Source organism: Vicugna pacos, chromosome 27, assembly GCF_048564905.1.
Source record: "Vicugna pacos chromosome 27, VicPac4, whole genome shotgun sequence".
Lineage (NCBI taxonomy): Eukaryota > Metazoa > Chordata > Mammalia > Artiodactyla > Camelidae > Vicugna > Vicugna pacos.
The window spans coordinates 6,442,347-6,458,608 of record NC_133013.1 but is presented as its reverse complement, the minus strand read 5'-3'; the positions used below and the strand labels follow the sequence as shown (position 1 = coordinate 6,458,608).

Here is a 16,262-nt window from a genome sequence, read left to right as displayed (position 1 = left end):
CACCGAGGTGGCTTTCTTAGTGGAATGAGAGGGAAAGCTTTAGTGTTCAACAGGGGCCTTTGTTTTTGTTTATACATTTTAGGGAGGAATTGAAGATCAGAGTACTAACAGAGAATTGCTTCTGATACATGATGTTGGAGATGGAAATAGAGGTGAGCCTAAAACTCAGGGAGCCCGTTAGGACTGCTGTGCAGTATATGCTAGGACTGCCACTACTTGTGTTTGTGGTTTTGGAGTTTTTTTCTTCTAATTGATTTCAAGTCTCATAGTGTTGTGGTCAGAAAAAATGGCTGGTATGATTTCAGTTACTTTATATTTATTGAGATTTGTTTTGTGGCCTATCTTGTGACCTGTCCTGGAGAATGTTCCATGTGCACTTCAAAAGAATGTATATTCTGCTTTCAAATGAAATTCTCTACAAAGATCAATTAAGTCCATTTGGTCTATTGTATTGTTTAAGGCCAATGTGTCCTTATTGATTTTCTGTCTGGATGATCTGTCCGTTTATGCAAGTAGGGTGTTAAAAGTCCCCTGCTGTTACTGTGTTACTATCAGTTTCTCCCTTCACGTTTGTTAATATTTGCTTTATGTGTTTAGATGCTGCTGTGTTGGTTACATATATATTTATAATTTTTAGATCTTCTTGGGTTGATCCCTTGACCATTAATATAATGTCCTTCTTTGTCTCTTATTACAGCCTTTGTTTTAAAATCTGTTTTATCTGGTAAAAGTATTGCTACCCCAGCTTTCCTTGCATTTCCATTTCTGTGAAATCTTTTTCATTTCCTCAGTTTCAGTCCATGTGTAGGCAGCATATACATGGGTCTTGTTTTTTCATCCATTCAGCCACACTGTATCTTTTGATTTGAGCATTTTGTCCATTTACATTTAAAGTAATTATTGAAAGGTGCGTATTTATGCTTTTTTGTTAATTGTTTGGGGTTGTTTTGTAGTTCTTTTTTGTTCCTTCTTTTGCTCTCTTCCCTTTTGATTTGATGACTATCTTTAGTGTTAAGTCTGGTTTCATTTCTCATGTGTGTGTGTGTGTGTGTATCTATTGCAGATTTTTGGTTTGTAGTTACCATAAGGTTTATGTATAGCAATCTATATATAGACATTATTTTAAGTTGCTGATCTCTTAAGTTCAAACACATTTTAACAACCCTGCATTTTTACTCTTCTCCCCATGTTTATAGTTTTTGACATCATATTTTATATCTTTTTGTTTTGTGTATCCCATAACTACTTACTGTGGATATAGATGGTTTTACTTTTGTCTCTTAACCTTCCAACTAGCTTTACACTTTTACTATATATTTGCCTTTACCGGTAAGATTTTCCCTTTTGTAATTTCCGTATTTCTAGTTGTGGCCTTTTCTTTTTTGCTTAGAGAAGTCCCTTTAACATTTCTTGTAAAACTGGTTTGGTTTTGCTGAATTCTTAGCTTTTGTTCATCTATAAAACTTTTGATCTCTCCATGAAATCTGAATAAAAGTCTTGCTGGGGAGAGCGTTCTTGGCTGTGGGCTTATCCCTTTCATTACTGTGAACGTATCATGCCAGTCCCTTCTATCCGGCAGAGTTTCTTTTGAAAAGGCAGCTCATCGCCTTGTGAGTGTTCCCTTGTATGTCACTTACTGCTTTTCCCTTGCTGCTTTTAATACTTTATCCTTAATTTTTGCCACATTTTAATTATGATGTGTCCTGGTGGGGTCCTTTTGGGTTGATTTTCTTTGGGATTTTCTGCGCTTCCTGAACTTGGATGTGTTTCTTTGTCAGGTTAAGGATGTTTTCAGCTCTTCAGATATTTCCTCGGTCTCTCTCTCTCTTTTCTTTCTGGGAACCCTAGTAATGCAAATCTTAGTACACTTTATGTTGTCTTAAAGTGTCTTTATTTATTGCTTTTCTTTTTTCTTTTTGCTGTTCAGCCTCAGTGATTTCCACTGTTCTGTTTTCTAGCTCACTCATTGTTCTTCTGTGTCATCTAATCTACTGTTGATTTCTTCCAGCGCATTTTTAATTTCAGTTAATTCTATTTTTCATTTCTATTTGGTTTCTATTTGGCTATTCTATATTTTCTAACTTTTTGTTAAAAATTTCTAACTTTTCACTCTGTTTATTGTTCTTCTCCCAAGTTCTTTGAGCCTGTTTTTGATTATTATCATGAACTCTTTATTGGGTTGATTGCTTATTTCCACTTCAGTTAGTTCTTCTGGGGTTTTATCTTGTTCCTTCATTTGGAACATATTCCTCTGTCACCTCATTTTGCCTAATTCACTGTTTTTTTTAATAGGTTGATTACGTCTCCTGATCTTGGAGAAGTGGCCTTTCGTGGGAGACCTCCTATGTGTCTCAGTCCTCTCTGGTCACCAGAGCTATATATGCTCTAGCGGTTCCCTCATGTGGGCTGTGTGGATCCCTCTCTTATAGCAGTCTGACTACTGGTTGGCATGGCTGGCCCCTAGTCTGGTTGATTGTCAGGCCCTGTCTTGCGCAGAGGCTGCTGGCTGCTGGTGGCCGGACCGAGTCAGGAGGTGGCTGGCAGCAGAGCCTCTGGGTGGTTTCCAGGGTTAGTGCTGGCCCACTGATGGATGAACCTGGGTGACTGGTTGTGCAGCCGGGGGTCCCACTTGTCAGCTTGCTGGTGGACAGGCTGGTTGCTGACATCACTGGCTACGAGGTCCAGGGTGTTCCAAAGCTTGGGTAACCCCACTGGTGAGTGGAGATGCATCCTAGGGCAGCTGGTAGATGGGTCTAAGGTGTTCCAGCACTGGTATTCATCTACTGGTGGGTTGGGTCAGGAGCCTGTCTGTCCCAGGGCTAGTGCCAGCCCACTGGCAGGCAGGCGGGTCCTGGTTCTCTGGCTGCAGGCCCTGGGGGGTCCCAGAACTGATGCCAGCCTCCTGGGGTGGGCTGGGTCCTGACTCTGCAGGCTACAGGCAAATTTCTCTTCTAGAGTTCCTGTAGGACAGCTGTGGGCCTTGATCCGGATGGATTCCAAACTTTTTAAGAAGTCAAGTCGGGCTTGCAAGTTTGCTGTGATTTGGTAACAACTGCAGTATCTTTGACGGTATTAGAGTACAGTGCTCCTTCCTTTACTCAAACCACCAGTAACTATTACTTGTCCCCTATGCTTGTGATTATTACACCTAAAAGATCTTGTGAATTAACTGAGAACTTTATTAGGCTCTTTGTTCCGATTTTGCTTCTTAATTGGATCTGTCTACTAGGAGAGCAGAAAGGACAATGGATAGGGAACTGCATTCCACGGTAATCTGTTATAACTGTGTGTGCTGTCTCTATGATTCGTAATTAGTCTGGGGCCAAAAGAGTGCCGTTTTCCTTTCTCTTAGGGACTGACAGTACATATCTGAACATCAGTCAGCTCTTATTGTTGTCTTTTTTATCTGTAGACCATTCGAAGGAAGAAGAAAGTTCAGATACCAGTGAGTCGTCCTGATCCCGAACCAGCGTCTGAGAATGATGAAGATAGTTATGATGAGGACGTGCACAATCCAAGAAGTGGCCGTGGTGGCCTGGTCAGCCGGAGGAGCGAGAAGGGCTGGGCGAGGGACAGAAGTGCAAGTCGGGAGAGGAGTTTGTCTCCGCGATCCGATCGGCGATCCGTGGCCTCCAGTCAGCCTGCCAAACCCACCAAAGTCACGCTTGTGAAATCCCGGAAAAATGAAGGTATTTTCTGTCAACTTGTTCATCATTTTCACGTGAAGACTTTGAGACTCGTTTTAATGAGAAGTGAATTACCATCTCCTTGTACCTTTGCTCTTGTCTGTCGTGCTCTTCGTTCTCCTGTCCATTGCTGGTAGTGAGAACCTGTTACGTCAGGCTTCAGGGGTCATCTGTTTTCTCTTCTTTAGTCACTTTGTTGTAGCAGAGAATACTTTAGATTAATTGTCTAGAGTTGGATTTTGGATTCTTACTGTGATTAGAATAGGCTAATACCAGAAATGTCTCACCATCACCAAGTTGAAATTCAGTGTTTTACTGAGCTGTTAGGATCAACAATAGTAGCATAAGTGTGGGAGAAACCATCGGTTGGGGAGGGAGGGCAGGCTCCTTATTTCCGACGGAGAGATTGAGGGAGAGGAGCCCCTTACGGGGCATTGCTCTGACGTCTGAGCACTCCCTTACGTAATCACACTTGGTCAACCAGAGTTTGCCTGTGGCTTCCTGCCACCGTGGGCTGTCCCTGAAGTGCAGGAAAGCATTTGTGACTGCTGGTTTTGATGAAGAGGTGTTAGAGTGTTACGGAGGCTCGCTCTGTACCAAACCCCGATGCATCTCCCAGGAAGCGCCCCCACCCCTGGTCTGGAGCCTACTTCCTGGGCAGAATGGCTGCACTTAGAACTTGTCTCCTTCATCCACCACGCACTGTGCAGCCCTCTCTGGTCTCTTCCGCCCTGCTCTCCAAAATGCTCATGCTGAATCCAGTAGAAATTTTCAGTCTTTATCTTACTTGCCTCTTCAGTACCGTCTCACAGTTAAGCACTGCTTGTCCTTTGAAGTAATGTTCTCTCTGCTTCTGTGATGCTCCTTTTATTTTTGGTGGGGGGTTCCTTCCCCTTCTCTGTACCCTTGGGAAGCCCATGCTCCTTGTCCAATGTTTTAATGTTGTGTAGATTCCTGCTTTAGAAGCTCTTTCCCACCTCATGTGACCCTTTAGGAAATCTCATCTGTGGCCACTACGCAGGACTCCCTTCTCCAGCTGCAGTGCGGCCACTCATGTGTCCTGCCGCTGGGGAGTCACGTTCACTTAGGTGTTCATGTAGGTCCCTCAGATGAAGCTCACATCTCCCTCTTAGAATTTTCTCATGTTTCTTATGACTTACCCCATTGAATGTAGTTCTGTCTACCCAGTTTCTCAAGCCAGTCACGGGCAACGTGGTGTGGTTACCGCTGGCCTGTTTCTCCCCGTCCTTTCCCGGGCCCAGTTAGTACATGCTAAGTAACCCCCTAAACACCATTCCTTCCTTTTTCTCCCCTGCCTCCACCCCTCGTCTGGGCCACCATCGTGTTTTTTTCTTCCATCTTCATTGAGGTGTCACTGACATTATATATAAATATGTAAAGTTGTTTGTGTTTGAGGTGTGTGGTGTGAAGGTTTGATGTACGCGTGCACTGTGAAACAATCACCACAATTGAGTTAACACTCCGACACCTCCCAAAGTTACTTCTGTGTTTTGGTGAGGTGAGCCTCACATCGTCATCTCTGAAATGGACTCATTCAGCTTCAGAAACTTGTCTCTGGATCCCTCCCAGCTGACTCTGCAGACTGCTTCATGGGGTTAGAGAATCCCTGGGGCGCATCTCTGTCTTCCTCTCATCCCACACTCGACTCTAAGACCTCAGCAAACTGCCTCGTTTCTCCTTCCTACGTTTCGGTGTGTCTGTTGTTAACCATTCTGTCTCCGCCCGCTGTTGCCCGCCGTTCCTGACCCCAGGAACAACGCACAGCCTCATTTTTCAAGCTTAGTTCTAGTGTTCCCACTCTGGTATTTCTCAGGTGAAGTTTCGGCTTTAGCATTTGCTCCTCAGGGAGGACTTCTCTGACACCCCTTCCCTCCCCAACACAGAGGCCCACTCTGCCCCACCTGAGCTCTTTGCCGCATTTGTCATTGTCCTGGTAACTCAGGTCTCTTTTCCTGCTGACTCTGTGAGTTGCCAGAGTGCAGGGCTGGTCTGTCACTTTCGCTGCTTTTTATCTATCGTGTATGTCTCCTACGTAATCTTTAGCAAGGAAACACTTAGAATAAATGCATAATATATAAGGAATATTTTGGAGTCATCTTTGTGTTGGTCTTTTATAATTTTTAAATCTTGAATATGGACAATCTTTCAGTCAGTACTTTTATTCCCATGGCTATATTGACCACTTCTAAAGCACACATAGTTGACTTCATATATTCTCTAAAAAGTCATTTTCTTTTTTTATCTTATTCTGTCCCTGCTTGTGAGCACTCTGTATATTTGCCTTAAGTTAAACTGTAACTCTGATGTAACTTTTAAAAGCTTGAGTAGCAGGTCTGCTAACTTACCCCTTATTAAAAAGTTTTTGTTTCCCATCCTATTTTTTGTTTTTGTTTTTGTTTTTGTTTTTCCCAATAAGAGCCAGAGTTTTCTCTCTCATAACAGAACCAGAAGCAGTCCAATCCCTTTTGACATTATATTGATAGCTGTAGTTGTCATTCTAATTTAAAAAAAAACTACAGCTTTGTAGGCTGCTGGACAGTTTTTTGGACTCTTGGGTAACCTCATTAACTCTGACCACTTCCCCATCCACAGGTACAATTAATGTTGCCACACTTTCAAATACCTTGATGGTTGTTGAAAGGACTGGCATTTTTAACTCCTGCCCACATCTGCTTGGCTAGTTGTGAGCCTTTGTTTGCATTTCTGCAGAGTAGTGTGTGCTGGTGCTTGAGCGCGTCTCGGTGTCGGATATTTACAGGATCCGAAATGCTTCTGCTCCAGGAACTGGGGAAAACAAATCAGTGTACGCTTGGTAACACAAGTCATCAATCAAATCCTCAACCTCTCCAGAGTTTTTCCAGACCTCAAGCAGGGTCCTTCTTAGAATGGTATTCATTAAACCCTCTGAGAAGCTAGGTTATCAGTACAGTCTTCTCTTCAGAGTTCTCTCTTTTTCAGAAAAATCAGAGCACGGTGTGTCAGTCTTCTGTTTGAAGCACAGGCTTTCCCGTTGCTTTTACGTTGACACGGAGAACTTTCTGGTGACTAGAGGGAATGTCGTCTTTGCAGGGAAGCCAAGAATGATTTTCTATTATCGATTGTTCTTAAAACTCTCTTTATGCAGTGATTATTAGTTTCATACTTTTGAACTCTATTTAAGTGTCTTGGGATCTTACACTAAAGACATTTAAATATATTATTTCAGAATATGGTCTTCGATTGGCCAGCCATATATTTGTAAAGGAAATTTCACAAGATAGTTTGGCAGCAAGAGATGGCAATATTCAAGAAGGCGATGTTGTGTTGAAGGTATAGTCACATTCTTACATTTTAATGAACTGCAATAGAGAACAAGGTCCAGTGTGACCACATAGCTTCTGTTCATGCTTGAAGCAATTTTGCCAAAAAGAATGAAAAAATCAATATTTGTGGGACTGGATAGCTTGCCACTGGCTATTACTCCATGCCAACACTAATGCTTTTCTCTAGGCCGTAGAGTCATCCGGAGAGAATTAATCGCTCCAAATGTGTATTATTCACTAATAGGAGTTACCTTGTGGGTAGATTTGTCTGTCGTTCCACAGTAAGTGGTTTCGATCACTCCTCCAGATATTATTGAAATGTTTGTTTTGTTAGTTTGTTCCTAAGTAATAGAAGGTGATGGGGAGGGGTTAGAGGGTGCTAATCTGGGCTTTCTGGCAGAGCAGCAACACTATAGTAAAGGTTTTATTATTTCAGTAAGGAGGAGCACTTTGATAATTCAGGAAAGTGTAAAGGGAATATTTTGATTCTTAGAGCAAGCCCAGCAGTAGTTTAGATAATCCTGTTCGTATCTGACTAAGTTAACATTTGTACTTTCGTCATTTACCTTCAACCTATAGTTTCTCTTCTGTTGCAGATAAATGGTACCGTGACAGAAAATATGTCACTGACAGATGCAAAGACATTGATAGAGAGGTCTAAAGGCAAGTTAAAAATGGTAGTTCAGAGAGATGAACGGGCTACGCTGTTGAACGTCCCTGATCTTTCTGACAGTATCCACTCTGCTAATGCCTCTGAGAGAGACGGTGAGTATGGTTCTGTTTGGAGAGTCCCTTTAAGTGACCTGTTTCTTAAAATGGGAGGATTTGCCATGTTAGGATGAAAGGATAATTTTCTATAAGCTAGACATCTTCAAAATCTAAGAATTAATACTTTTTTCTGTTGACAGCTCACCAATATTATTGGTGGCTGGTGACGTTAATGCTTAAATCAACCATTTAATATGAAGTTGTATTTACTAGCTTATTTCTATTGGAGTACCTTATATTTCACTGTCTTCATTCTGTGGGAAGATAAATGGCATCTTCTGTTTAACAGACATTTCAGAAATTCAGTCACTGGCATCAGATCATTCCGGTCGATCACACGACAGGCCTCCCCGTCATAGCCGGTCACGGTCTCCTGACCAGCGGTCAGAGCCTTCCGATCATTCTAGACACTCTCCACAGCAGCCCAGCAATGGCAGGTAATCACACTCTATTATTTAAAATGAAATAGTTGTGTGTGCTTGATACATGTTTCTGGTATGGCTGAGAAATAAGGTTAGAAGATAGGTTTTCTTTCGATTATTTAAGTTAGGTTTGTTTTTCTTTATCAATTTAGGTATTTCCTATCTAGAATAACAGAGGTCAAACTTTTTCATAAAAAGCCAAATAGTAAATATTTTAGGCACGTGAGCCAAGCCTTGTCACTCATCCGTGTCTTTTTAGCACAAAAGTAACTAGATAGGATGTCAACGAATGGGCATGGCCATTTTGCCAAGAAAACTTTGTTTAGAGAAGCAGCTGGCCTGCCACCCGGGGAGGCGCTAGCATGCTGAGGGGCCTCCTGCTTGGGCAGGGAGCTGTGCTCAGTAGAAGTGCTCCAGTGAGGGGTTCACCTGGACTCAGTTCTCCCCTTTAAAATACACTGTCTGATATTTGTGTCCAGGGGTCTGGGATGCTCCTGGCATGTGACTCCACTGAGTTGATAGTCTCTGGGCTCACATACCCATTGGAGAGTCTGAAGGAAATTATGACTCTTCTCTCCAGAAAAATGCACATGTACACGAAATGTCTGGACATTCCCAGGGCTCTGGAGGCCACCACAGGTTGGCACCTGGAAATTCAAGTCCAGGGCTAAACAGTTTCAGATTCAAGGTGGTGACTTGGGACTTATCTGCATAAATGTTACCTCAAGTCATAGAAGTCACTTGCCCAGGGAAGCTGTGGACAGTATGCCAGGAAGTGGACCACAGGGAATGTGCCTTGAGGGAGAGGAGGAGGCAGGGGAGAAGTGACAGGAAGGGGACAAGGACTTGCCAGGAGACAGCCTTTCCAAAGATTGTCAGGAGTCATACTCATACGGTGGTTGTACACTGTTGAGCTTAAATATTTGGGAAGCTGATTCTCTCTGAATTTCAAATTGTAGATTATAAATTACAGTAATCCTGATCTTTGTAATTAAGGTTAGAATGATTTTTTTAAGAAATATTATAGTATGTCACATACAAAACTGACTTATAACTGGTTATTATTTTTAACTGCTACATGTTAACATATTCTAAAAATCTTCCTGACACAGCACAGACCTTGTCTGGAAAGAGTTGCGGCCATAACACACACACAGTGATTTAACTCACACCCTTGATGATTCATGGGGAGCAGCTATAATTTTAACACATTGCTCTCATCTAGAAACCATGCTGGCATCGAGCAATTTGAACATGATTTTCCTTAAAAAAAAAAAAAAGGGGAAAGAAAGAAATACTCATCAGAATTTTGGCCGTTTGTTTTTATTGCAAGCAAATTCTAAATCTTAGAAAGTTGTTTTTGGTATCTACTTTTTTTCCATTTAGATTTCCTAAACGCTTGACATCTGCGACTTTAACTTAAAGTTGAAGAGGTTTTATTTTAAAAAATTTAACTGTCTTCATATTATGTTGGGATGTTTCACTTCTCTTGGGAACTTCAAGTATTCCTTATGGGTAATGCCAGTTATGTGAGGTCTTCTAGTCTTTAAAAAATTGAGTCCTGGGCCTTGTTCTCAGTTCATCTGAGATGGAGGCAGGGAGTACTTCTTAAAATTTCTGGTAGCATCCTCTGTATGTTACCAGACTTGGGAGTGTCTAGTTAGAACATGTATGTAGCACATACTAAGGAGAAGGTAGTACTTCAACTCCAGAAGATCAGTCTTCAGTCTCTTCCCAAATACTTGTGCTGAGAATATAATTCCTGAAAATTTAGCAGCCTTGCCTACAGGCAAGATCCAAAATTGTACCAGTGCTGGAAGGTTTCATTTCTCCCCTAAAGTTAATATCAAAATCCAAGTAAGTGGAGTTTTAATTTAGAGGGTGCCTTGCATTTTGAGAAACAATTTAAATACATTACAGGAGTAAAATGCTAGTATAAAAAAACAGCATGGGGAATTTTCTTTGTGTTATATAATTTTGTCTGCACATGTCTTTGTTTTACAAATGTTTTACAAATATTTAAATTCTGTTGTTTAAAAACTGATACAAAAAAGACTTGATCATGTGAGAAAGGTTTCAGTTTAGTGTTTGAAACACTAGCCCCACCTTGTTCTCTTCCTAGATTTCTGAATATTTTTGCATGTTTTTAAGATAGGCAGTTATCTGCTGAGAATAGTAACCTTCATTTTGTCAGAGGCAATGGAATATAGAGATTTCTTTGGGCTTTGAAGCCAGTTTTCCTGGGTGTGAGTCCCAGCCTTCCAGCAGTTACTTGCGTGACCTTGGAACCTCTCTGTGCTTTAGTTTCCTCATTTTCTAGCAAGTAGGCTGCATACATTACAGACATGCTGTGAAAGTTGAAGCAGTTATTATAATCCTGGCACAAACACTAGCTTCTGTCATTATTACGGTATCAGTAGTGGTAGTAAGAGCGTTACCAGTTAGGGTTCACAGGCGTGCATTCACATCTGCTTGCGTTAAACCATTTCTTAGAAGATTTCTTCGTCTGTAGGCAGGTAAATGTAAGCTGAGAGGTTGTGATAAAGCCCAGGGTTATATAGTGGATAAGAGATTGGGTCCAGGATTAAAACTCTTGGCCTTTTGACTCACGTATTTGCCCTTACTGGTGTAGAGGAAGGAGGAGAGTAGGTTACTTAAGAGAACAAAAATCTACAAAGTGTTCCATTGTGTTCCATTGTTGCAGTGACCTACTTACGTCCTCTGTGATGTTCCTTTCTTAGAGAGCAAGTGTGATAGGGTCCGAGGTCTGAGAAGAACACTTGCACTTGTTTCTTCATTGTCACTAGATGAGCAGCGCACCCTCACTGTTGTCTAGAGCAGGGCCGGCCAGCTGTAGCCTGAGGGCCAAGTCCACGTGCCCCCGGCCTTGCCAGTGAAGTTGTACTGGCACCCGTCCTGCAGTGTCATCATTAAGAAGGTGGGACAGAGACCGCAGGGCTTGTAGAACCAGTCACAGAAAAAGTTTGCCAATCCTTCCCTGGTCTAGGATATTAAAATATTTTGTTTTTAAGTTAAAAGATAACGTATGTCTGGAGAGAATGATCACAGTGGTTTTCTTATACCTTGATGCTTGTTGCCAGGTTTGCTCTGTATATTTTATTCAGTGTCCTTTCACTGGCACTCTGGGCCAAGACTTGCTGTCTAGGAAGGAGCCAGGGCTGCTGAGTACATGGCTGGTGGCACTGGGGACCAGCTGGTCCTCTGGGTGGTGGTCGGGGCTGCAGACGAGAAGACACCCTTACTGCCTTCACTGCAGTCCCTGTGTGACAACAGAGAATTGACTTGTGGAGTTCATTCTGTGTCATGTTCCTGCTTAAACACTGGAGAGAAGTCTTGCTTTTAAATTCAAGATCTGCTTTATTCAGAACAAGATTTGTATGTGATATTGCTGGTTAATTTGGTGCAGGTACTACTCCCTTTTCTTTTTCAGACACGCCGTGAAGTCCTCCCCACTTCACCTATGAAAGATCGTCAGGTAGAAAGATACAGTTTATTAAATATCTCAGTGACAGTCATTACCCACTGGGGACTTCTTTCCCATGGCCCCCTTGCCTTGCAGCAGGGCTAACACAGGTGACTGAGTGAAGATTCTTCAGTGAGGGGTGAAAGTCCCTGTAATTTTGGCACTGTCCTGCTCGTTCTCCCTTTATCAAGTGTTGTTTGATGTCAGCGTGTCGTCAGTGTGTGGTTATTAATCATGCCCTCAGCGATCTAGGCAAGACTCTGCTACCATAGAGCTTATATCCAGGTGAATACAGTGGGGGTTTTTTTTAAATAAAAGTTTAACCTTATACAAAATGTAAATGGGAACCATTAGGATAGACTTACGTAAGTAAGGTTTGGCAAAAATGTATTTTCATCTTTACTGTCTCACCAGTTTCTTTTGATAATTGCCACTGATTGTAGGTTAATTCTGTGTGTCTAAATTCTGCTATTTGTCTTGCAGTAGACTTAGTGGTCATATTAGAACATTTTAAATGTTTGGAAAAGTTGTAACTTTAGATCTCTAGATCTGCTCTGCCAAACACCACTGGCACCAGCCACGTTGACTGCTGAGCCTCTGAAGTGTGGCCAGTCTGCGCTGGTTGTATTGTGTGATGTACACGTTGGATTTTTATGACTTAGTGTGCAAAAAAGAATGTGTACATTACCTCATTAATAATTTATATTGATTATATGATGAGATAATAGTTTGGGAATATTAGGTTCAATGAAATGTGTTAATTGATTTCATCTCATTCGTTTAATATGGATTCTAGAAAATTTGAAAGTGCGTAAGTAAATTGCTTCATAATTTTGTTACCGGCACTACTCTAGACCCACATGTGTTGAAAAATGCCTCCATCTCTTGGTAGATGACGGAAGTGCAGTGAAAGAACAATGATTTTTCCAAACACTAATTGTATGAAAAGTGTAATAGACTGATGTGAGTTCCACCCATCTGAAATGTTGTCATAATAGTTATATTAAAGGAAAGGGATGAAAATTACCCCAAGATGATCGTACTGGCAGAAGTTGTATGTAGTGTACGAAGCAGGAGCCCTACTGCACAGCCAGTCTTGTTATCACTGGGCAGGGGGAGGGACACTCAGGCTGAAATATTACAGCTGATGCTGAGTTACCGAGATGGTAGTCACCATCAACGTCACTTAGTCACTTTTTGAATTTGGAAAGTGTTACTTAAGTTGCAAGAAAGAAGGAAAACAATTGGAAGTGTTTGCTTTGGGATGTGTTTTAAGCAACTGGTTTAGTCTGTTGCAGAGCAGTAGACATCTGTAGAACTATTAAAATTATGTAGGTTTTTCATCTCATTCTCTTCAAAATGTTCATTTTTTAATATTATTTGTATTTTTTAATGCAAAGAATGCAGGCAGAATTTATTATTTTGTATTGCCCTTTATATTCTGAGATGCCTAGAGCAGTTTGGGGATAAAATTTCATTGTATTTATTTGTACTTAGACTTATTGTATGTGAGATTTTATTTCATAAGCAGTGGCTAAAAATTTTGACATTTTATGATTTAAAAGTAGTTCATTCTGAAAAAGCAGTTGATTCTGATTTGGCTTTTATATTTTTTTTCCAAAAGACTGTTTCACTTACATGCTGCTCATGTAATATATATATATAATTTAAAACCGGAATACACCCCACAGAATAGTTACATGAATAGGAAAATGGAAACTCTGAAAAGTGTTTCTGTCTTATTTTTTCAAGAGGATAAACGGGAAGAAACTTTTTCCTGATGAGAGACTGCTAACCATATGCAGTAATAGAACGAAATTCTTTTCTTTAAAGTTAGGCTTAATTCATTTTAATGTAATGAACATTATTTTAAAATATTTCAACGTTTAAAATATCTAAAAATATTTAAATCTTTATAAGTTATTATGTCAATATTTTGTTATGAAAACTGAAATAGTCAAGATAAATCTGGAATTTCTCTCGGCCGCTGCTCGGTCTCATGGAGGGTGAAGCACTGTTGCCTGTGTGTGGTGTGAGTGTGTGAGCGTGTGAGTGTGTCACTGTGATACCTCGGTGGTGTCACACAATGTCCATTCTGCACTGTGTCCCTTACCTTCTGTTTTACAGCTACTTTGCTGTCTATAGATAGAATTCTATTTCACTGTACTTTACTTTAATATTTCAGTTGGTGTCTTCATCATAGAAGCCATGTCTGCTCATTAGAACTAGTAAAATAGGCGAAATCTGCCGCCTCCACCTCCTCCCAGTACTCACTACCTTGATTTAAGCCTTTGTCACACTCGTATGAACATTTGGTATCATGTATAGAGTTTGGGTATGTGTGTGTTTTTAAATAATTTTAAAAGGCTGGGTTCTGCACATTATTCCCTAACTAGCAACTTATTTCAACACAAGGTTAGCATTTTTCCAGCTTATTCTTTTGATGAGAAGTTTTCCCTATTATGGGAAGTCTTTGCCTGTGCAAAACAGTTTTCTGTACCCATTTTTGTCCATAATTTCATAGATAGACTCTTTTTATTTCTAAAGTAATTAAAGAGTGTGTTAGTATTATTTAAAATTTTTCATGGATGGTGTCAGATTACTTTCCAGAAGTAGTGTTTACTTTTGTTTCTCAGAATTCCATGTTTACCAGTCTGATGGTTACAAAACAGTAATGCTTTATTTTAAATTGACAAGTTTTCTGACTAGTAGTGGAACTACTATCTTTCTATGATATCATTGACCATTGGATTTCTTCCTCAGTAAATTTCCTGATTCATTTCTGTTACTCGTTTTTCTATTGGGCTGGGCTTTTTTTTTTTTTCCTCAATTTTTCATCAGTTGGTAATAGCTCTTTTGATGGGCGTGTTGCAAATAAGTCTTCATAATACCTCTTCCTGTGCAATTAAACATTTTTAGTCTAGTGAATTATTTTCATCTTTCTTCCATGGCTTCTGAATTTTTATCTTGCTTATTTAGGCGGATCTCCCCCAGTCTAAGATTGTATAGATTTACAGTTTTTAATGATGTTGTTATTGGCATATTTTTTCCTTTTCATTTCTACCTGATAGTTGAGGATATTGAAAAAAAAAATCTGTTGAATTTTAAGGTAATTAAAATTCTCTTAATTCAGATAATTTTTTTGGGATTCTTTTATACTCACTGAAGTTTTCCCCCAATATTTCAGGTGCATTACCTCATGATTGTATCATCTGAGTCTTCAAAATAGTGGTTAATAACAGTACTGTTGGCAGGTATCATTGTGTTGTTACTGATTTTAGAGTAAACACATTCAGCATTTTGCTATTTAATGTGGTATTAGCTTTTGGTTTCGAAAATAGCCTCATTACTAACTGTATTTCCTGTGTCTTTGCTTTATTTATGGATTTTATTAGGAATGGCTCTTAAATGTTTTCACATGCCTGTTTGACCAATATTAACATTTTTTTCTGTAATGTTTGGATATAATTATGTGTTAGATTTCTAATGTTGAACTGCCCTTGCACTCTTGAAATAGCGCTGGTGTAGCCATTGTATAATGACCCTTTAATGCAGTGCTAACAGCTTAGCCAATATTTTATTTAGAATATTTTCCCCATTCATATTTTGAAATAGCTTTTGTTTTCTCTTTCGTACTGTTAATTGTCAAGATTTGAGTGCTAAGATTCTGGAAGTTGTCCTCACATTGAATTTCTTTTTTTTTTTTTTTTTCAATTGAAGTATAGTCAATTACAATGTATCTATCTCCGGTGTACAGCACAATATCTCAGTCACACACACACATACATATACTTGCTTTCATATTTTTTTTTCGTTAAAGGCTATCACAAGATATCGAACACAGTTCCCCGTCTATGCAAAAGAAACTTTTTTTAAAATCTATTTTTATATATTGTGGCTAACATTTGCAAATCTCAAACTCCTAAATTTACCCCTTCCCACCACTCCCTTTCCGCTGTAACCATAAGGTTGTTTACTAAGTCTGCAAGTCTGTTTCTGTTTTGTAGATGAGTTCATAGTGTTCCCTCCCCCTTTTTGGTTTTTAGATACCACATATGAGTGATATCATATGGTATTTTTCTTTCTCTTTCTGGCTTACTTCACTTAGAATGACGATCTCTAGGTCCATCCATGTTGCTGCAAATGGCATTATTGTATTCTTTTTTATGGCAAAGTAGTATTCCATTGTATAAATATACCACTACTTCTTATCCAGCCACTCAGACTGAATTTCTGATCAGCAGAATGTTGGAAGTTTTTAAGGATAGGTACACAAGATTTTTGATACTGTTTTCCGTATTACTATGTATATTTGGAATTTTCTATAATAAAAATGTTTTAATAATTGAATTAGAGAGCTTTCTGTATTTTTCTATGGTCTAGGATAATTGAAGAAACAAATTATTTGGTTTTCAGAGTTGAAAGAACTCTGTCACTAAAACCTTGTAAACCTGATAGCTTTTTAGATGGCAGATCTTAACTTATCTTTTTATGTGAGGCACATTTATTGGCCTTTTTAAAAAACTATATATATTGTCTTGGTTCAACTTTTATAATTTGTATTTTCCTGGGAAACTTG

At 39.8% G+C, this 16,262-nt stretch overlaps 1 protein-coding gene across 5 annotated transcripts in view; it reads left to right on the top strand.

The window, feature by feature from the left end:
- Positions 1-16,262, top strand: part of TJP1 (tight junction protein 1) — a 96,162-nt gene that overhangs the window by 45,943 nt on the left and 33,957 nt on the right. For all 5 annotated transcript variants that reach the window (XM_031672139.2, XM_031672138.2, XM_031672137.2 and 2 more), the window contains exons 5-8: positions 3,413-3,689; positions 6,913-7,016; positions 7,606-7,774; positions 8,067-8,214. In XM_031672139.2, coding sequence (XP_031527999.1) covers positions 3,413-3,689; positions 6,913-7,016; positions 7,606-7,774; positions 8,067-8,214 — 698 coding nt within the window. The remainder of the gene's footprint in view (positions 1-3,412; positions 3,690-6,912; positions 7,017-7,605; positions 7,775-8,066; positions 8,215-16,262) is intronic.